This window comes from Macrobrachium nipponense, chromosome 21, assembly GCF_015104395.2.
Source record: "Macrobrachium nipponense isolate FS-2020 chromosome 21, ASM1510439v2, whole genome shotgun sequence".
NCBI lineage: Eukaryota > Metazoa > Arthropoda > Malacostraca > Decapoda > Palaemonidae > Macrobrachium > Macrobrachium nipponense.
Window position 1 is genome coordinate 20843879 of NC_087212.1, and position 23767 is coordinate 20867645.

General features: G+C 35.9%; 1 protein-coding gene across 1 annotated transcript in view; it reads right to left on the reverse strand.

Annotated features, from left to right (window-relative positions):
- Positions 1-23767, reverse strand: part of LOC135197427 (uncharacterized) — a 117168-nt gene that overhangs the window by 28952 nt on the left and 64449 nt on the right. Inside the window, exon 3 of the mRNA XM_064224498.1 lies at positions 5905-6017. Within this exon, the coding sequence (XP_064080568.1) occupies positions 5905-6017 (113 nt within the window). The remainder of the gene's footprint in view (positions 1-5904; positions 6018-23767) is intronic.

Here is a 23767-nt window from a genome sequence, read left to right on the forward strand (position 1 = left end):
ATATGTATATATATAATATATATTATATATATATATATATATATATATATATATATATATATATATATATATATATATATATATGACATTGCGTTCATAGTATTGTGTTTAATCAAAGTTACATAAAATGCCCATTAGTAAGTGGCAGTGAGTAATAAAGTAAGACGAAAAGAAGATTTGGCAACTGAAATTCAGCTTCATAGGTCTATTGATTAACCATCTATCACATATGTGTATATGTTACTGGTAATCTTCTTAGGCAAGAAGATTTGGTAATTCAGTTGTATTCCACATAGGAAAATGAAAATGTATGTCTCAGAAAATGCCCAACAATTTCGTCCTCCAATGGAGGACGAAACTGTTGGGCATTTTCTGAGACGTAACCATCATTTTCCTATATGGATACAACAGAATATATATGTATATGTTAATATACACATATATATATATATGTATATATTATATATATATATATATATATTATATATATATATATATATATTATATATATATATATATATATAACAGTAGCAGTCATAATACTTTGCGTGGTAAGGAAGATGGAAGAAGAAAAAGTGTACAACAAACTAAAAATATTCAGGAAAAATCAATTATTAAAGCAACCATCATAAAATTTGGAATGAATAATCACCAACTCCTGCCCTAGTACTTGATAGGCATGCCACAATGTTTACGGACTTTCTGGAGTGTCCTGGGCATTGAATCTGAAAACCGCTGCAGGAGGGACTCATCCAGATCGTCCTAGGCGCGTTTCAAGCTTTGCGCTGCAAGACGTGTCCACATTCAGTAACTTTCTTTTTATGATTGCTTAATGATTGAAATGGCTGGGGAATTCCCTGGCTAGTCGTGGATATATTCAATTCCACAATCTCTAAGCCACAAAGTATTCTGTTTGGCGGTATGATCCCCAGTGCACGAATCTTAATCCAATGCCATTGAAAATCAGCCATTGAAACTAAAAAAAATTTGGCTGAGTGAAATTGACTAATTGGGAACTTAACTAGAGCTACTGGCTCACCCACAGAAAGTGTAACTCTGTGTAAGAGGTCTTCAGTAACCTGTTGGATGTTGTGACAGTTGGATGTCAAATTCTTTTTTCATGCTCTGCCATAGCCGTTGCTAACATTATTTTGTGTGGTTGAGTGAGTGTGGTTGTATTAACAATGTCTGAACCGTATACTTCCATTGAGATATCGTGTGAGAGTGATACAACTTTACAAGGAAGGCCTTAAAACTGGTGTAATTAGTCAAATAATTGGCGTTAAACAACGGACTGTCCAGAACATTCTGAAAACTTTTCGTGAGTCGGGAGGGAAGGAAGTACCCAAGGCTAGGACTAGCACTGGGAGGCCCCCTATCATTAGTAAGAAGGGGTTAAGAGTTCTCGCCAGGAACATTGAGGTCTCAATGTTCCTGGCGAGAACTCTTAACCCCTTCTTATTAATAAAAGGGGGCCTCCCAGTGCTAGTCCTAGCCTTGGGTACTTCCTTCCCTCCCGACTCACGAAAAGTTTTCAGAATGTTCTGGACAGTCCGTTGTTTAACGCCAATTATTTGGCTAATTACACCAGTTTTAAGGCCTTCCTTGTAAAGTTGTATCACTCTCACACGATATGTCAATGGAAGTATACGGTTCAGACATTGTTAATACAACCACACTCACTCAACCACACAAAATAAAGTTAGCAACGGCTATGGCAGAGCACGAGAAAAGAATTCGACATCCAACTGTCACAACATCCAACAGGTTACTGAAGACCTCTTACACAGAGTTACACTTTCTGTGGGTGAGCCAGTAGCTCTAGTTAAGTTCCCAATTAGTCAATTTCACTCAGACGAATTTTTTTTAGGTTCAATGGCTGATTTTCAATGGCATTGGATTAGATTCGTGCACTGGGGATCATACCGCCAAACAGAATACTTTGTGGCTTAGAGATTGTGGAATTGAATATATCCACGACTAGCCAGGGAATTCCCCAGCCATTTCAATCATTAAGCAATCATGAAAAGAAAGTTACTAAATGTGGACACGTCTTGCAGCGCAAAGTTTGAAACGCGCTTGGGACGATCTGGACAAGTCACTCCTGCAGCAGTTTTCAGATTCAATGCCCAGGACACTCCAGAAAGTCCGTAAACGTTGTGGCATGCCTATCAAGTACTAGGGCAGGAGTTGGTGATTATTCATTCCAAATTTTATGATGGTTGCTTTAATAATTGATTTTTCCTGAATATTTCTAGTTTGTTGTACTCTTTTTCTTCTTCCATCTTCCCTACCACGCAAAGTATTATGACTGCTACTGTATATATATATATATATATATATATATATATATATATATATATATATATATATATATATATATATATATATATAATGATCCTGTGGTAAGGTGTAAGAATACTACCACCGTAGGTCCTGCGTGTCAGAAAAGGCGACTAAAAGGAAAGCAGTTGCCTTTCAGTCTTACTTTTTAGTCAAAGGCTAGGCCCACCGCCAATAACTGTGGAAACTGCTGCCTTGCAGTCTTACTTTTTGTAGTAAAAGGCTAGGCCCACTGCCAATAACTGTGGAAACTGCTGCCTTTCAGTCTTACTTTTTAGTCAAAGGCTAGGCCCACCGCCAATAACTGTGGAAACTGCTGCCTTGCAGTCTTACTTTTTAGTAAAAGGCTAGGCCCACCGCCAATAACTGTGGAAACTGCTGCCTTGCAGTCTTACTTTTTAGTCAAAGGCTAGGCCCACCGCCAATAACTGTGGAAACTGCTGCCTTGCAGTCTTATTTTTTAGTAAAAGGCTAGGCCCACTGCCAATAACTGTGGAAACTGCTGCCTTGCAGTCTTACTTTTTTAGTAAAAGGCTAGGCCCACTGCCAATAACTGTGGAAACTGCTGCCTTGCAGTCTTACTTTTTAGTAAAAGGCTAGGCCCACTGCCAATAACTGTGGAAACTGCTGCCTTGCAGTCCGACATTTTAGTAAAAGGCTAGGCTACTGCTATTAACTATGGATGATGACAGCAAGGGCACGAGGTCGTAAAAACCCCCTTTGCCAAACAATAAACCATGCCCGATGATGACTTTGATAGAAGGCAGTGGAGATGGCGCATCAGGCAACCGACCCCTTAATGTAGGAATATAGGAGAGCCAAAGAAGCCAGTCAAAATTGGGGGCCCCCAATCACCTTACACTTGACATATTACCGTTTCTCGGAAGAAACTCGCGGATTATGGCTAATACTACCCTTTTCTTCCTTGGATCTTGATCCGTTATAATCCTCTGTGGCATTTCCTTGTTTTCTGCTTCTCATGAATTGCAGAGTTTAGAATTCACGCTTCTTTCGAGAACGGTAAGTTTTTTCAGACGTGAAGATACTGTAGGTGTGCAAAAATTAAATCAGATTCAAATATTGACTAATTACAGTTAATTTCCTCTCCTTTAAAGAATAACAATATCATGTCTTGTGATTCGTAATTTCGGACTGTATCTCTTCACATACTCTACATCTTTTTCTTTATTTGTAACGGTCGTTGATCTTCTTTTGCTAATTAAGGTTTCTTTTGAAGAACGGTGGTTTTCTTATATTTTGCATAAGCCAAACGTTTGTCACGATAGTAGCGTACGGATGCCTTTTAGCGAGTAAGATTGACCCAGGGCTGCTGACCCAAAGCTGCATAATCGTTTTCCTCCTCACAGTCCCCCAGGGGTAATCGCAGCAGATTTGGCAGCATGTGAAGAAAAATGTATCACATTGTCATATTTAACGTGTTCATATGCTGTTTCTAGCAATATTTTGATTACAACACTGTCTTCAATTATGAGTAAATGTATCTCATAAAATCTTTTTTAAGAATCACAAGGGAGTCTCACTGCTTCACCCTCCCTATACCCTCTTTTGACCAAGCACGATAGAAATTTTTTTTTTAATTAGGCGTTTTAATATGGACTATCATTACCTTATATATGAGTGACCACTAAACTTGCTACTTTTCAGGTAAACGGGAATCAACTTTTATTCGGGACATCCATGACTCCAGTCAATATAACATCCAGAGTATGGAATATACACATGATGTCAAACGTCACCCTTTGGTTCATGCACGGCAGTCCAAGTGGCGACTTTAGCGTCAAAATAACGGACTGTCACAATAAGAGAGAGGATACAGAGTATTTTTCTCTCAGCAACTTCTCGACGAACACTTGGTATCGAATGGATTTACGGATGGTAAGTTCGCCCTGCCTCTGCTTCAGTTAGGCTGCCATTTTTATGCGAAAAGCAATCATACGTAGTAGATAGGCGACAGTAGTAACGTTAAAAGAAAAAATTATAGTAATGGCTCTGCCACAAAGTTGGTGAAAGGATCGTCTCGTAAATCAAGAATAGGAACTTAACTAGAGGAAATATTGAGGACTTTCTTATCGGCATCACCTAGTTTTAGGGACACGTGACATTTTTTTTTCTCTCTCAATATCACGACTTCTACTCAAAAAAACTTAATTCCGCAAGCTTGCATTCTTGGGAAGCTATACTTGGAATAACTCCCGTTTCCAAGGAACGTATTAAAATGTTGACATAAAGTTTTCTTTTCATGTAGGACTCCCCACTTGTATGAGTTTTCATACAAGTGACCAGCATATCTTTTTTGAAGTTAATCAGAAACTACTTAAACATAATATGTGAAGCCGAATTTCCCTTGGCCTTGTACTAGAACTTTGATGTATATCTGTATTATAGAATTGGGATGAGGCCGTCTTTTTCATGAACGTCGTTGATCAATCCTGCTGTATGGTTACTTTGGTCATTTATACCCGTTGAGAGGCAATTGCCTTCTCCTCAGTTAGCACTGTACTTTATATATATATATATATATATATATATATATATATATATATATATATATATATATATATATATATATACATACATACATACATGCATACATATAAAGGCAATGAAATGGAGACCATGGTAATGATTAATTTTGTCTATTTGAAGATTTGCAAGAATGAAACAACAATAAGTACGAATAAGTGCGGTCAAAAAGACCATGAAGCTGAACTCTTGGTCTGGATTATTTCTAAATGGAAAATAACAGCTGTTCCGTTTGGCTGTCATTTGGTCCAAGTTTAATTATACCTTCAAACACATACATTTTCCTTATTTATATTTTTAAAATACTAATGTATCAAGTTCATACATTCCAGGGCCGGTATTCATATTCTTTTCAACTCCTTTTAGAAAACTATATTTGAATATACTTTTTACCAACGTATGGCAATATACCAAATATTTAGCCCCTGTCCAATTCATGGCATGATAATCTCTACCATTGACGAAAAGCGCACTGTTATCCCATGCATATCTTGTACGTGTTCTATTCTGTTGAATTCGCATTTCCCAGTGATTTACCAGTTTCACCAAAGTAGACTTTAATCTTTAATATACGCTGCCCCTAGTACTGGCAAAAGTCTTATAAGGTTTCTAATTTTTTCAATGTTGTGTTGTTCGTAACACCACAGTCTTTAATCAGATAAAGAATATCTTTACGGTTACTACTGCATGGCATTAAAAGCAAGTTTTTGTGTTTCATTTTTCTGTCTTGTAATAACTGTAGAAAGTCTTTTCCCATCACAATGCTTGGTCTAATGCATTACCAGGATAGCTCAATTTCTTTTCTACATATATTCCAAATTTTAAACTAATGTGGTAACATATTTTATAACTTATTTCTTAAAATCAATGTTGTTGCTCGAATAAGTATGACCACTTGCTTAATACTGGTGTGTTTTCAGTATACGCTTATTTACGCTTAATAATACTCTCATGAGAAAAAATACATGTCTCAAGACATAAATCGAAAATGTGACAACATACTGAAATGCAGCTTACCTGGGTGATGATATCTGCATCAAAACACAGCCTGCGCTTTCGAATATTGGTTAAATCTCGCCCTCGTCTCAAGTACAGTGGATATTGTCGATATAAGATAAGGTTTGTGTAATCTGAAAATATATAGAGGCAGATCTTGTAAAGAGGTATATGTAATCAAGGGAATAAATTAAGCCAGTTCAAAAAAGACCTTTCATATTGTCCAAAAAGGTTCTCGACAAGCACAAAAGAAATAAAAGGTGATAAAAACATAAACCTGACAAGTCTTGTACATTGATAATCTCGAATAAAAGTGATTATGTGGAAAAGATTAACCTTTTGAGCGATGAAAATACACACAAGAAGTTGAATGAAAATCTGTTGACACTGTGAATAAAACTTCACCACAAGGTGGAAAAATGACTAAATAGAAATGAGAATTTGATTAACACGTTTTGCGCGACTTCACTAAGTTACTGTGTCCTTTAGACTTAGAGAAATATAGGCTATGTATGATAAATTTTCCCATCAGGCCGATAAATAGCTCCGTTTTGGTGTTGCATTATACAACTTACATGAATGTATTGTTAAAGATCTTAATCCGTCGGTTGGTTGCATTACAGATTATAATATACGGAATAATATGGACTTAATCACAGATTAAATAATGTACAGACTAATAGTGATTCCTGGCTTGTGAGTGTCGATATCGTATCACTGTTCATCCAAGTAACAACTGATGACATGTTAGAATTTTTATCTGAAACCCTAGATAGCAGACAGTCGTATACACCATCCTTTAAGAATTTCTTAATAGAGCAGTCAACTGACCACATGTAAAATATTGTAAATTTGAATTCATCGTAAAATATTATTCTAAAAATTCTGGTCTTGCCGTGGGAAATCTCCTATCACCTCTTTTAAGTCACTTATTAATGGGATTTTTTTTTTTCTCGAAGCAGAATAGTAAGCAACAATAGTTCAGAAAATGGAAAATGCATCAAATACGTAAATGACACATATTTCAGGATGAAAACCGAAAATGTCAATAAATTCTTTGACTGACTGAATGAATGGGTGCCGTCGATAAAATTGAATAATATGGAGACAAAAATGGTTTTAGCTTTTCCTTTTTCGATTACCGAATATACAGTTGGTCCGGTGAAGGAGTAGCTTAACCCAGGGGTAAGGAAGTTATTTTTTTATATAAGAAAAAGATAACATCAATTAAAACGTTTAAGAATGTTCTAAAAAGGTAAGAACCCGAGATCTCTCCTAGATCGTGACCCCAACGGTTTTAATCCAGTATGTATCCACCTTTGCTGCTTATTTGGTACAGCTGGGGATGACCGGAAAAACACAGAACACAAAAGACTGAAAATAACATAAAGATAATGATCCCCAGGGAATATTAGTCCTTGACAACGACCCCGAACTTTCCTGGAGTCACTATCTGGGAGAGATCTAAAACCCCGGAAGTATTTTGCATATTTTCTCTGTTACTCCACTGCATTCTTATTCTGATTCGACCTCTCTCGGCTTGTGACCCCTTTGATACTGACTCATACGTAGAAGATGAGTTTCGATGCAGCGCGCGGAAATACCTTGAGGTATTAATGCATGTGTGCATTTTATTTGCGCCAAAACGCTAAGTTAAGAAAGTAATGATCAAATCAATGTTTTTAAGGATATGTAACCCTGAATATACTGATGATGAGAGAGATGTAAGTAGGATTACAGGCGAAAAATAAAATATCTTTGTACTTTGTACTGTATTAATGATAAATGGAATTAGCCCTCCCCTCCCCTCCCCTTCCCTTCCGAACGAAAGACTTTCACGATGAAAACAAAAGAAAAACATAAAACAAAAACTAACTTTTAATACCATTTTGTATTAAAAGGTGTGTTTATTACATTTCATGTGTCATGGGGCAAATTCTATGTTGGTCAGACTGGTAAATCACTGGCAAATAAACTGAAAAAACATTAAAAATGAGTAAGACATCCAGAGGATAGCAGAGCCGTTTTTTTTTCGCGCTTTTTAACGTTAGCAAGAAAGATAATTGAATCTAGTTTCGGTAGGAATGTGAATGTCAGCCTACAAATGTATAAATTTTATAAATTTACTTCAAATGAAATTCGTAAAATGCACAGAGTTCCAGGAGCGTTGATAGTAACAGTTTAAAAGACAAAAAAAAATCCCAATCATATTCAATGCGTATTTTTTTCATGCCCTAGCTCCTTTGGAAATATCTAAATGCACGAAACCTGTCATGATTATTCCTTCTTTTAAATTTTCCTTATATAGTAATAAATGGCATTTAAATTTCTAGTGTTCCTGCGAATTATATATATATATATATATATATATATATATATATATATATATATATATATATATATATATATATGGGTGTGTGTGTGAGTAGGAGCGTTTATGCTGATAACTGTAGAAGCAGGCCATCGTCAACTGAAGAGGTAATTGTGTCGCCATCATTGGTAACTTTACTTTATTATGTCTCACAGCAATTTAGGTCTGGACTTTCTTCACAGGGATCACAAGCAGAGAGGCGTAAATTTTCCATCGATATCCCTGGCTTCAAGGAATGGACAACCTCCCAGCAAATTTATACTTCCAAAGATATTAAACTTACTGCACCTACAGATTTTGAATTACACGACGTGAACCCAACAGGTGAAAACAAGGAAAAAACTGTTTTCGTTTAATGGTAATATTTGAATACTCGTTTTTTTCTTTTTCTTTTTTTGTAGATGGGCAGAATCTCGTAAAAAGTTATTTGTCCTGACATTAATATTCCACGTAACAGTCTCTTTCAGAAACCCTCTACTGGCGCAGTGTCTCCTAGCTCTTGCTGGTCTAGCACTCTGCTACCTTGTCGTTGATCTTGCTCTGAAATGCAAGGCTAATTGCAAGGCTAAACGTAACGGGCACAAAGCAGGTGAGGGGAAAATATAATTACTTGTGCACCTATATTCTAATATATATATATATATATATATATATATATATATATATATATATATATATATATATATATATATATATATATATATATATATATCAGAATTTTTATCACATTACCGTGATTCATATAGATGCATCAAACTACAAATGTCCTTTGATATCCTTTTTGCTCTACCTTGAAATTAATATACTTTCATATATGTTAACCGAGTCAATAACATCACTGAAGTCCTGATTTCTCCTCTGTCCGCTGGGCACTGGTTCGAACCCAGGAGAGGACGAAATTATTATCGACTGGAAAAATTCCCCTTCAGTTAACATCTTACTATAATGGGCGTTATGTAAATCCGTCCGTCTGTCATTCAATCAGGGCCAAAAAGCTGGTCCGATGGGCATAAAACTTGGCAGGGTTATAGTGGGGATCCCTAAGATGGTTCATAATGGGGTTTCAAACAACAAAGGCACAAAAGGCGCCTTCCCTGAAACGGGGCTGATAACGTTACGAATTTATCATACATAATTTTCAGTATACGTAGTAAATAATATGACTTTCGATTTTCGGTATATATACTAAATATGACTTACTATCGAATACTGTGGGGGTAAGACATCAATGGCACCAAAGGGGTTCGTGGTTGGGCAGGGTGTGACAGAGAGAGAGAGTGAGAGGGAGAGGAAGTGGGAGAGGGTGTTAGGGAGAAGAAAGAGGGTAAGGAACAAAGAAGGTTGGAGAGAGAGAGAGAGAGAGAGAGAATTTATCGGTTGCCATTCAGTTACCCCGTGCAGGTCAGTACAGTAATTTCTGCATAATAGGGACAGTTAGCACAAGGTGGTGCAGGGAAGCTTCTTTGAGTTCTTCAAAGTTTTTTCCCCGGCAATGCCGGGTTGGTCAGCTAGTATATGAAAATATATTAATTCCAAGGTAGAGCGAATGGGATATTAAAGGTCATTTGTAGCGTGATGCATTATATATATATAATATATATATATATATATATATATATATATATATATATATATATATGTATATACATATATGCGAATTCAAATACAAAAGCTACTTATATTGCATATAAGTCTTTGTGTATGTATGTATCTGAGAGAGAGAGAGAGAGAGAGAGAGAGAGAGAGAGAGAGAGAGAGCTTTTAATTCTAACACATTATGGAAAAACCTAACTTTTTACATGCTAAATTGGTTATTTAACTATTTCATCCATTAGTCAAAATAAACAACATTAGTGTCTGAATGTTATCGTATTTTCTGCTATTACTTTTCTGCAAATTGCCTGTCAACAGATCTCTGATTGTCCACTCCTACAATTATTTAACAGATATGCTTGGGATAAGCAAGATCTTACAATAAAAAAACTTTCTTGGCTTTGTAACTGATAATATTTACGTCACATTCATTATGCGGTTTCGAAAAGATTACTCGTCAGTTCAGTATTCCTCTCAGTTGCTGCCCACCATTACGAACCGATACTTAAAATGATAACTGTTGGTTCAGGTAAAGTTACATCTCCGCTCATTGAGAATATCAAGTCGCTTTCTTCAGGTGGTCTCAAGAATATTTACTGAAACTGAAAAGAACTGACACGAAGCCCAATTGTCGAATGCAGCACCATCACTGCCTCTCTATCCAAGTGGAGCAGATGCTACGCTCCGCTCTTTTATTCGTAGAAATGCGCCCAACTGTTGACACAGTAAGCTTTGAATTGGTAGTTCAAGTTACCGCATTGTTTATGTTTATTATTGCAAATACGATCATTGGAGGTCTCTGTTCTAAAATGATGAAGTTCCTTGTATGCGTTTAATATCACCAAATGACCCCAATAAAGAGCTCCTTCGAATTTAGCCGGTTATTATGAAAGATATAGTAGTATCCAATCACAGTGATTATCTGAAGCTGAAATCCAACCTGTTCTAGGTCCCTTGTAATTTTTTGCCCCTCGATTCATTAACAAGCAAAAAATGCGCCGAAGTTTCTTCGGCGCAATAGAGTTTCCTGTACTGTGTATAATGCTGTATGAAACTCAAACTCGCAGTCACGGCCCGGTTGTGACCTGTGTTGTTCACGATCAAGGCTAAATTTAATCTTAAATAAAATAAAAACTACTGAGGCTAGAGGGCTGCAATTTGGAATGTATGATGATTGGAGGGTGGGTGATCAACATAACAATTTGCAGCCCCCTAGCCTCGGTAGTTTTTAAGCTCTGAGGGCGGACAGAAAAATTACAGACGGACGGACAAGGTCATCTCAATAGTTCTCTTTTACAGAAAACTAAAACTTGATCCGCACACAGTTTTCTGCGTCTAAACCCACACTATTCTTCCTCCATCAGTCTTCCTGTCAGCTGCTTTATTTTCTCCGACTAAGTAATAAAGTTTTAATAACAAAGTCTTCCTCTAAGATTCTGGATACTTCGTGCTGTTACTATTATGTCTATAAATTTCCTTATAAATATGAGCTGTTATATTTAGGAGGCAATTTTCTTTTACAACCCAAAGGGAAGCCGGGAAACGCCCCCGCCCGACCTGGAGAAATGATCTACGAAGTGGCTGAAGACTTCCTGCGTCATGGGCCACACGATCTTGGAGAGGCCGCCCTTCATGTGGAACATCAGCCTCCTGTTCCTCTTAGATTTCCTCCTCCTCCACCTCTTCCGCTTGCTCGGGAATCCTCGCACTCACACACCAGTGAAAACAGCTTATATGCAAATCTTGGGGCCTTGCAATGAATTCGGTGATGCACAAGGTCATCTACCATGGAAATTAGTCCTAAGCGGTGTTAAGATGTCTAACATCTACGTGAAAGATGATAAATAAGTAATAAGTAGACTCTTAATTTTTAGTGATGTTCGTGTTATTGTTAAAGTGAAAACATAAATACTCATGAATTAGGCTAAACGTTTGACTGTTTCTAAATGTTCCAAGGCAAGACAGTGATACTGAATATAAAATTTGAATTATCAGTTCTTTTAAACAGTCAGTGACGTTTGGCAAACACTGCAATGGGGGAGGGTACATTAAACCATTAGTTTTAAACGACAGTCTCAGAAGCATATATTTAAAAAATGCAACTCCATTGACAATTCTAGTGCCACTGCTTCAAAATGAATTGGAGCTGGAAAACGTGACATCTTAATGTTTCAATGTACTTTTCTTCTCATTTCCATTAGCTGAATAAACCTTATCCTTAACGTTCCGAGAGCCCATAAGTAACATTTTGGAAACAATTCAAATGAAAAAGTACTGTTGAGTGCTATCAATATTTACCCGAACATCACTAAAAATTGGAATATAAACTGTGCTTGTAGCTACAACGTGATTTTGGGGTCACCAAAATCTCACTTAAAACTTCGTTACTGTTTTCAGGGAGCAGAGTTTTCATGCAGGAGGCTAAAACTTAGCGCCTAGTAGTTTCACGATGGGCATTTCATTTAGTATATTGGCTATTAAAAGTTCTGCCCCATTATTAGCCTTTTCGAACAAAGTTCTTCCTTTTAAAGCAGTAATTTTAGAATTGTCATTTTAGAGAAACTTTTCCGTGTAAGGCCTAGTAGTGTTTCAGCCGCACGCTATGAGATAAGTCGCCAAGTTTCTGCATGCAATGAATTCCCTGAATCGTGGCACGAAGCCCAAAAATGGCTCCAGAAATAAAGCTGAAAGGAACATTTTAACTACTAAAGCAATAACCGCATCACATTTATCCAAAGACAGTTTGGTAGTTGATACCCATGTAAAATCCTTTGTTGCTAACAAGTTGTAAGATACGGCTCCCGCTGGTTTTGATGTCCTTCGAGACTCCTATTTTCAGCGCAAATGGATTACAATCAGGCCATAGACCAGGATGATACTGCATTATGGCTTATGTACCAAAGGAACTGACTTGCGATTGTAAAGAAAAACGGGAAGCACCTTTGGATAATTCATTTCTTCTACAAGTGATGATGCAATTTCGCTTTAATTCTATATTACATTATCAATTAAAGTATCAGTTTTCTATTGACTTCAAAATTACCTTTGCCTCTTTAGGCTGCTTGCATTTTTTCTAACTGTATTATACTTTTTATAGTATACATTCGTTATTTTCAAGTGTGTTTGCTTCTGTCTTTGTTCTTACATTTTCATTTATATTTCATTATTTGTTAATAGTACGGGTTTCAGTTTTATTCAAGTTCAGATTTCATCAAGTAAGCAATATGTCATATATTGTCATTATACATCATAACCTAACAAATAGAGGATATCCTCAGTATAAAGGTCTGGTTATTTATGGCTGATTGTCCTTTTTAGACAATTATCAGGTGCAAATAATTTCAGCGTAAATTTAGAATATATAAAAAAAAATTATTTAGTATATGCTTTATTTTTCTGGATATCATACTAATATGAAAACCTCCGAATTCTCTTCAATATTCCTACAAGCATTATGTGTTGTCAGTAAGTCCCGAATTACTGGTTAATGAACTACAGACCATTAGGAGTATAGGCATCGGCTTATGTTGTCCAGCTCATATTTTGGACAATTGTTACAATAAAGCTGCAAAGTCATTTTATGCTACAAATGAAAGTATTACCTAAGTACACCTTCCTTGGCCTTATTTTGCTGTATTGGAGTCCATCAAGCCAATGCCGAAAATATTTTCGGCATGCAAATGGAGACAGAGATCGTGCATGGGGTAATTTTGTATAGAATTCAACAGTTTACTGAGACAATTCCATTTTGTTAGTAAAAATAGTCTTGTTTCTCTTTAAGTAATATTGTTTACAAACGCTGAATTATGGATTCGTTCCAATAAATACATGGTTCCTTTAAACAGTCTATAATAGGGTGCCTAAGGGCCCTTTCACATTATGTCGTACGTAAATGCGACACGATGTTGGACCTACATGCGACTAGCAGTCGACTATTATCTCTAATGTACTTTTTCACACTATGTCGGTCCGGTAAATTTGCCGGTCCGGCATCGCATTACAGCCGACAGGCCCCACTGGTCATGTCCGGTGCTGCACCCAGACGCGATTGCAGTTGGCCATTGCCTCCAATACGTGTCTTCACACTGAGATTTTTTCCTGCATATACGTGCGACAGCAGTAGACTTCCACTGCTTCTGGTGATCGGGTGCATTGGGTATTGAAAACATTTGAGGGATATAAATAGTGTTATTTCCGTTGCTGAATAACCACTGGTTCCATGCAACGAAAAAACACCATACAATAATATTAATAACAATAGTGTAATTCGTAAATAAGAAAGAACTACAGGTTAGGATAGCTTAAGTATAAACTACTGAGAAATGATTTACTAAATGATTTGCCGTTTTTTTTTTCATATATGTTTTGACACTGAAATTATTAGAAGGTTATCGGCAGATTATTGATATAAAAGAGGACTAAAAGCTTTTGATTTCGATATATATGATTTTTTGAGAAGTTTTTATAGTTAACACTTACGTTTTATTTACATTAATTAATGAAACAGAGAGATATGGATTTTTTATATCAAAGTAAAAGATTTTAGTTTTTGATATAGATATATCAGTTTATACTTTTGATAAATAGAGATGTTTCAGCTAACACTAGTTGTTTTCATTTCTCCTTTTTAATTTCGATATGGAAAAGCAAATTTACAAGGAAAGGTCCATATTATTTCCTCATACTTGATGGTAACTGCCAGTTGTTGTGCTGGCGAAATTACATCTCTGAATGTCGTATTTCATTTAGCAACTGGTCATGCAGACGTGACAAGAGTTCCTCAAAGGTTGTTTTAGACATTCTGAAGTAATTGAAAATTTATCATTGTCTCTTTTCAGCTCCTCGAAAATTGTGGCAAATGCACCGTACAAGTGCCTTTGTGTATTCAAAGGGTGTACCCAGTGAATTCTAGGTTTTCTCTTATTTTTTCTCAAAGGTAATAAATAAAGACAATAATTTTCTCCTCCTGTCCATCTAGTCACCACTACAGGCTGAGAGCAGACTGCAAGCGCTTGTCAAAAATTGGATCACTTTGTACGGCAGTCGGACAAATGTACGATTTGCGAAATTTTGTGTCGCATTTAGATCCGGCACTGCAATCGTATCTTGGTGTGAAAGGGCCCTAGAAAGATTCCAAAAGTGTCCACTCACGAATCCCATCACTATGGCTGTCAAGAAGCAAGACTGCTCATTTTCAGTTCTCTGTAAAAGAAAACTATTGAGATGGTGTTGTCTGTCCATCCGCACTGTTTCTATTGCAGCCCTCTAGCCTCAGTAGTTTCTATTTTATTTGTGGTTTTAAAGTTAGACATAATCATGCGTCTGTCAACGCTACAGGACAGACCAAGACCGGGCCGTGGCTGAAAGCTTCATGGGCCGCGGCTCATACAGAAAACTCGATTGCTCCGAAGAAACTTCGGCACATTTTTTTACTTATTATTATATTGCGTTCATTATCATGTAGCTTCTCTTCAGCTCGTCGTCATTTTCTCTTTCCTATAAAATCTGTAACTTTTTGTGATGATGACCATCATTATCACTATGGTTAAACTGAGGAGGATTACATAATATCATCATCACCATCACCATCATATCATCATCCTCCATTTCCTGTGAGAAAAAACTTGACATTTACTGACACTGTGTCGGTTTGTTCGTCAGGACATCCGGCCAACTTCTCAAAACGTTTTGACATCGGAAGACACTTTTTCCTGCCCCTGCGTGGATTCTGGCTTGTTTCTTTATTTACTTTTTATTTCTGTGTTCATTCTCGGTTCAGTTTTGCATTCTACAGAAGAAAATTTTAATCCATCGCTTCACACACACAGTCTTCAGTCTAAGCTTTTCTAGCGTTTTCTGTTCAAGGAATTATGAGGAAAGGTACATCAGATATTGCCCGTTTTCATTCTAATCCCGTCCTTCTACTCCTCCGCATGTAATCGTAGTCGCGATCCTTGCAAATCGATTGTTTCTGCTTAGGAGACCTCGGTGGAGATCAGTAACTGCTCAGATAAGCGTCAAAGATCTCGAGGTGGAACATAATATAAGAAAAATTTATTCCTTATAGACGTAGCTGGTGTACCCTAAACTTTACTCGACCTAATCTATCATAAAAGGACTTAAATTCACTTAAGACCCAGAAAATACATTCCTACTAAATCCAACCTAACCACACCACTGACGGAGATGAGGTCGTTTGTTTGTTTGTATGGCGTTTTTACGTTGCATGGAACCAGTGGTTATTCAGCAACGGGACCAACGGCTTTACGTGACTTCCGAACCACGTCGAGAGTGAACTTCTATCACCAGAGATACACATCTCTCACACCTCAGTGGAATGCCCGAGAATCGACTCGCGGCCACCGAGGTGGTATGCCAACACCATACCAACCATGCCACTTATTTTATTTCCTTCTCCATTTCTACCTTACAGCAAACAAACCAAAAGTCAATGTACTACCTTGTTACCCTCAGAAGATTTTTATATACCGTAACATCAAGGCAAAGAATTCTTACTATACAACAACAAACGGGAACTAATCATAAAATACTCTTAGGTTCCGTAACTAAGTACAATTTTTTTTAATGAGAGCAACAAATTTATTAGGTCAACCGTTTCAACTTACACTATTACACAAAAAGAATAACAATTAGAAAATAACTGAATTTCAGTACTTAATTTTATTCGAAGAAATTGTTAACAACGTCGTTGCACTTACTGGCTAAAATGACCTTGCTTGTCAAAAGGAAAAGATAGAACCGTGGCCTCAATATTAATCTAATTCGAAAAAGGAATACTAAAAATAAGTATAGCAACTGTAAGCTAATGCGGTTTATCGCCATGGGTAAGCTTTTGCGAGAAAAATACCAGACTGAATGATGTGATTTAGAATGAACCTTCCTGTAACGCTTGAAATGCCAACTTCGAGTTGTAGCAGTTCATGAAAAATAAACATGGACGTACAATGAGCATCTGCATAGCACAGGTGGCTTCAAACAAGACATTATTATGGGATTTCATTTACCTACACACGAAATCAGAACAGCAACAGTTTGAATGAATTTAACTTGCTTCTTCTTATCTTTTTTTTATCATTATTATCGCTATTACTAAATATATATCGATAGGGCAAACGGGCGCACCTATCCAGCAGAATAAGGGTGCCATCTGAGATCAAGGAAAACAAGGGAAGAGTAATTTAGGAGATGAATTGAAGAGACGAATGACAGTCACCAAAAAGATGAGCTTATGGCCGTAAAAATAAACAAATGAATAAAGTTGATTAAGAGTAAATTATTACAGGCCTTACTACAGGCAAGGGAAAAGTGTCTCAACACGTCCTTCGAGAAGGGAGGAACCCAAAATAGGACCACGAAAGGATGCAGCAGTACCGGTTATATGGGGATCACTGTGCATAAAGGAATGTTAATAGTGGTAACGTAATAAAATCAACTACTGTTCATTTCAGTGTCGCGTCTAATTGATTTTGGCCGATAAAATCTTACCAAAGCATCGGATATGGATCGTATTTTAGAAAGTTATTTGAAGCCACATCTTCATTGGCAAAAGTATGTAGTGATGTCTTATGCGAATAATTAAGGTATTTATCATAGTAAATTTAAGAAACTTAAAGGGAAACTTAGATAAATTTAGTGAGCACCCAGAGAGAGGCTAGTTGTGATGTAATAAACTATGACATCAGACGACGTAATAGCAGGGTTCCAAGTGGTACAATAATGACCGTAGAAACATAAATATTTGACATTCTTGTACAATAAGTAATACCTTGAGTAGGATATGCGATAATTATCGAAATAGTAAGATAATACACTATAAATGCTTTTTAGGACTCTCACCTAAATAGGCGACCATAGCAGTTGAAAACCAAAGACAGAAACACTGAGTTAAAACACGCACGCACACACACACACACAATACAACAGTTGCCATAGATAGTGTCATTATTATTGAAAGCAGTAACTGTATGACGTTCATAGTACAGTGGTCATTGATAAAACAAAAGCATGACTGCACCATATTTTATTTTTCAAGGAAAGGCTAGGCAAATCATTGTTGAAAATTATAATATTACGATAATATTTTCACTGTACAATGTTACGTTGACTATAGTAATACGTAGCAATTATAACGCAATTTCTGTATACCCTTTCACTATCAGTTATACAATAGCTTTGGAATTGGTGAAATATAATCATACTGAAATGAAACTACGATCATTTAGAGGTGTTTGGCATGATATTGTGGCCCGATATACCTGGCAGCCTTGCATGAAAGTAAACACCGCCAGCGACGGGGCGAGGGCAGCCGATCATTCACAGGTCAAAGCAGCAGTCATGGTATGCATGACTGCTGTTTTATCTATGACAAGCCCAGCAAATTGTCCTCGTGACTGCTAGACTGCTTTCGTGTTGCGTGCTTTTGCAGTATGCACAAAGAAAAGATTCGCATGCGTCATATGCTAAATATTATCAGGTAAGTGGTTAATAAGGCGATACATAAGGACTAAACGATTTCGACAAGAGGACAAGGGTGACCTTCCCAGGGGTAATACTCGAATGGCGAGTATAAAAAAAAAGGGGGATATTCAAATATTTTGTTATATCAAGACCACTAACTTTTCAGACTAAGAATAAACAATACAATGGCCGAATTCTTTTGACTGATAAACGATCTCACAAACGAGCTGCAACGACCACTTTCAACAACATACCTCTTCTACTGACCCCCTTCACATAATATATATATATATATATATATATATATATATATATATATATATATGTATATATATATATATATATATATATATATAATATATATATAGATAGATAGATACACATACATACAAACACACAGACACACAAACACACACACATATATATATATATATATAAGGATTCCAGGAGAAGATATCAAGCAGCATTCAGCAGGGTCCAACAAACACATCAAAAAGGGCCATATTTATTAGCAAGAGACGTTTCGCACATTATCTATGTGCATCTTCAATCTGTAAGAACAACATAAAATACGTAAAGTTTAAAAAAACATAATATTCTATATAAAAAAGATTAAGTAAAGAAAAAAAAAGTATTTACAAATTTAAAATTAATACAAATTAAAAGGTATATAGTAAAAAAAGGAACCAGTTCTCACCAAACCATCCAAAGGAGAAGGAGAAGAACGAATGACCAAAACTTGACACCAACCTACGACTTCAGTTATGCAAGATAAAGAGGAGAAGCGGAAACGTTAGAATTCAAAGAAGGAACAAGCCGTTTGATGTATAAGGACTCAAGGGTAGTTAGGTAATTGCTATGGCTTGTTCCACCAATAATAGAGAAGTGCTTTTTATTTATTTCAATTTTGCATATGGAGGCATGATTCTTTATATTAGAAAATTCTGGTTTGCTTAATTTTTGACCCGTTCTAAAGCTGTATCCCACATGGCTACAGTATCTCATCTGCAGTAACCTACGGCTTGATCCAACATAAATACCGGGACATCCCGGGCACTTGAATTTATAAACAATGTTGGATCTCATGAAGGCCTGCAGTTTGTCTTTTATAGCCGAAGAATACGCCAATCTTGAGTGGATTGATTGGAATTAAATGCAATTTAAGGCAGCCAAATTCATTTTCGATTATTTGTTTAAGTTTGGCAGAAAACTTGTCGTCAGAGATAAATGGGATAGTGGCATATACATTTTTCTTTAAGACATTATAGGAGGGCATCGGATTGGAGAAATCTTGTGACAGCAGTCTGTTAATGACTTTATATACCAGTTTTTCAGGATAGGAGTTCTGTAAGAAAAATTTAACTAAAAATAATATCTCATTGTGAAAGAGAGACCAACTCGAAGAGTAACGTAAAGCCCTGTAAACCAAAGTGTAAATAGAATTCAGTTTAAAGTTCTTGAAGCATGAACTGTAGAAATTGTTAGCAAGCCCAGTGTATGATTTTTTCCTATACACAGATGTAGTAAATTCACCATTGTCTCTGCTAACATTGATGTCTAAAAAGGGTAAAGAGTTGTTGGTTTCCTTTTCCATGGTAAATTTTATATTTTCATGTTGACTGTTGATATGGTCCAGAAACATCTCTCTATGCCAGGGTTCTTTGAATAGCGCAAATGTATCATCATCATATCGTCTATAATAGACAGGTTACACACATCTGGATAGTTAGTTAAAAAGGTTTGTTCTAAAAATGACATAAAAATATTAGCAAACACAGGTCCCAATGGGGAGCCCATGGCAACTCCATCGACCTGCGAAAAGAGTTGACCATTAAAAACAAACATTGAGTCTTGCACAGCAAGCTCAAGAAATGTCCTAAAAAGTTGTCTGTTAAAACCGTGAAAAATTACGTGATCGTCATAAAAAATTCTGTCTAAAATAATGCTGATGGTTTCATTTAGAGGCACATTTGTAAAAAGAGATTCTACATCAAAACTTGTCATGTGTAGATCACCATCCTGTAAAACTATTTGTTTCTGGAACTCATAACCATTCTTAAGCGAAAGTTGGTTGTTGGCGAAATCACTAAGTAATGAAACAAGGTATTTTGATATAGTATAAGAAGGGCTGTTATAGGCTGCCATAATAGGTCTGATAGGAACTCCTTCCTTGTGTATCTTAGGGAGACCATATAGAATACTAAAAGATGAACCTGTCACAAATAGTTTCTGATATGTAGTTTCATCCAAAATACCCTCGTTCTTTAATTTTCTCAAAAACCTGTTAATTTTATCTTCCCTTTTGTAAATATCCAAAAAGTTTGGTTCTCCATGTGAATGAAATTTGGTGTTGTCTGCAAGAATGTTATTCACCTTATCAATATACTCTTGTTTATTAAGTAGTACAACACCTTTACCTTTATCCGGTTTGCAAATAACCAAATTATCCCGTTTGCCAAGTTTTTTCAAGATAGTCAAATCCTCTTTCCTGAAGAACGGTGTCCAAGACACTTTTAAATTAGTATAAGTCTTATGCAATAGGAAGGATAACTTATGTTGCAAACCAGTTAAGTCATTTACCAAGTTCAAACCCTTGAGTCTTGGAACAAGCCATAGCAATTACCTAACTACCCTTGAGTCCTTATACATCAAACGGCTTGTTCCTTCTTTGAATTCTAACGTTTCCGCTTCTCCTCTTTATCTTGCATAACTGAAGTCGTAGGTTGGTGTCAAGTTTTGGTCATTCGTTCTTCTCCTTCTCCTTTGGATGGTTTGGTGAGAACTGGTTCCTTTTTTACTATATACCTTTTAATTTGTATTAATTTTAAATTTTGTAAATACTTTTTTTTTCTTTACTTAATCTTTTTTATATAGAATATTATGTTTTTTTAAACTTTAACGTATTTTATGTTGTTCTTACAGATTGAAGATGCACATAGATAATGTGCGAAACGTCTCTTGCTAATAAATATGGCCCTTTTTGATGTGTTTGTTGGACCCTGCTGAATGCTGCTATATATATATATATATATATATATATATATATATATATATATATATATATATATATATATATATATATATATATATATATATATATATAATTTATGTATGTAGCTTATTTGTCTGCATACTATGCGTATGTATACGGCATACGTATTTATGCATATTCTATCATACTCGTCCCTGATGCCGAAGTATGAATAATAACAATAGTGTTTATTAAAATATCAATAACAAGAATAATGATAATAACATAAGACTCGCTGATAACCAATCGGCAACCCCACAACAAGAGTGTCACTTTCAAGTAAGTGAATCTAGCCTATAGCAACAAAAAACTAACACAGGCTGTAATCGCAAATAAAAAAAATGAGTGGTGTGCTAAACCAAGCACTGTGGATTTATTATGGGACTGATCTTGTATTAAGGAAACTTGCATTGTGCCATGGAAGTGTATTACACAATTATTGAAAGCATGTGTGTGTGTGTGTAAAAGAGAGAGAGAGAGAGAGAGAGAGAGAGAGAGAGAGAGAGAGAGAGTGTAGCGTAGGTGTTTGAGTGTGTGAAACTGTACGAATTTCATATACTACTACTACCAACATCTGAGACTTCGTTCATAAAGTATATGGGCGGGGGGGGGGGGGGGGGGTGGGGGGGGGGGGGGGGGGGGGTGCTAGTAAAGTACTTCATACGACAATATGAGTGAGTGGGAGGGCCTTCAGTAATGACGTTTTACTAGCCTCTACCTATGAGCCTGCTACATTTAGCTAAGTTTCCCTTTAAAATTCTTTGATTTACTCTGATAATGCCTTAATTATCAACATCAGACATCACTGCATATTTTTGCCAATTAGGCTTTGGCTTCAAATAGCTGTTTCCAAATTGCGATCCACATACGACGCTTTGGTAAGATTTTATCGACTTGAATCAATTAGACACAGCCCAGAAATGCACAGTAGACAGTAGGTCAGTATGAAGAATATACGAGTAGGAACATCACCAACTACTTCGTAATCGTAAATGAACCTTTTAAAACTCTAAGTAAAATATGGCGTGTATTTACTGATGCCTATTTTGCGAACAACTTATAAAAACATTTACGCAATTTCTGATTAGAATGTACTATACTCACGTCACAACAAGAGACAGTATGAGGATTTTAGAGAGAGAGAGAGAGAGAGAGAGAGAGAGAGAGAGAGAGCGAGAGAGAGAGAGAGAGAGAGAGCGAGAGAGAGAGAGAGAGAGAGAGAGCTCTACTACATTTTGTTTATCCTTTATAACAGTCGTTCTGAAAACTTTGTAGATTAAAACGCATTTACAGCACAGCAGTGGATCCTGTAGAGGATGCTTAATCTTGAAAACATAACAGGCCCTAAGAGCAAAAGGATACGATGCAATATCTTCAACTTTGGGAAATCTGCCGGACGCAACAAAATGCAGTCATGTACTAAAACAACAACTGAAGCTATCTTCTCAATTACACATCACACACACACACACACACACACACACACACATATATATATATATATATATATATATATATATATATATATATATATATATATATATATATATATATATATATATATATATATATATATATATATATATATATATATATATGTATGTATATGTATATACAAACCCATACTTACATTATTTATATATAAATACATAAAAATATGCATAAAAAATATACATAAAATATGTTTAAGGATATATATATATATATATATATATATACTATATATATATATATATATAATGTATGTAGGGGTTTGTATATACATATACATATGTGTGTATGTGTGTGTGGATGTGTAATTGAGAAGATAACTTCAGTTTTGTTTTAGGACATGGCTGTATATATATATATATATATATATATATATATATATATATATATATATATATATATATATATATATATATATATATATATATATATATATATATATATATATATATATAGTGTGTGTGTGTGTCTGTGTCTGATAACAACATCTCATTACGAAAGTCGTTCATGCTGGTGAGTTGTTTAGCGAATGAGCAAACCAATATTTACTCATTAACTTAAGCGGATATTCTGTTCAAACTAATGATGCGTCGATATTTAACTAATTGTTATTTTTGAAGAAACTGGAAAACCCTTGAAAAATTTGAGCATTTACAAGTGCACTAAAAGGCGGTCTCCTGAACATTTGTGAGCAGCGGCAGAGGAAGTCGTCAGCAGATTACAGTTTATCACAGGAAGATAAGGGTTGAGATAGCAGCTTCCTGATGCAACAATGGTGAAGATAACCGGTGATAAATAATGATGAAATACAGTTCACGTTGCACTAGAAATGACAAATAACGTATCAATATTTGTCACATTTTTTCATACGATAGTTGTCAAACAATGTGGTGAAAACAAATTCGCTTTTTTTGTTCAGT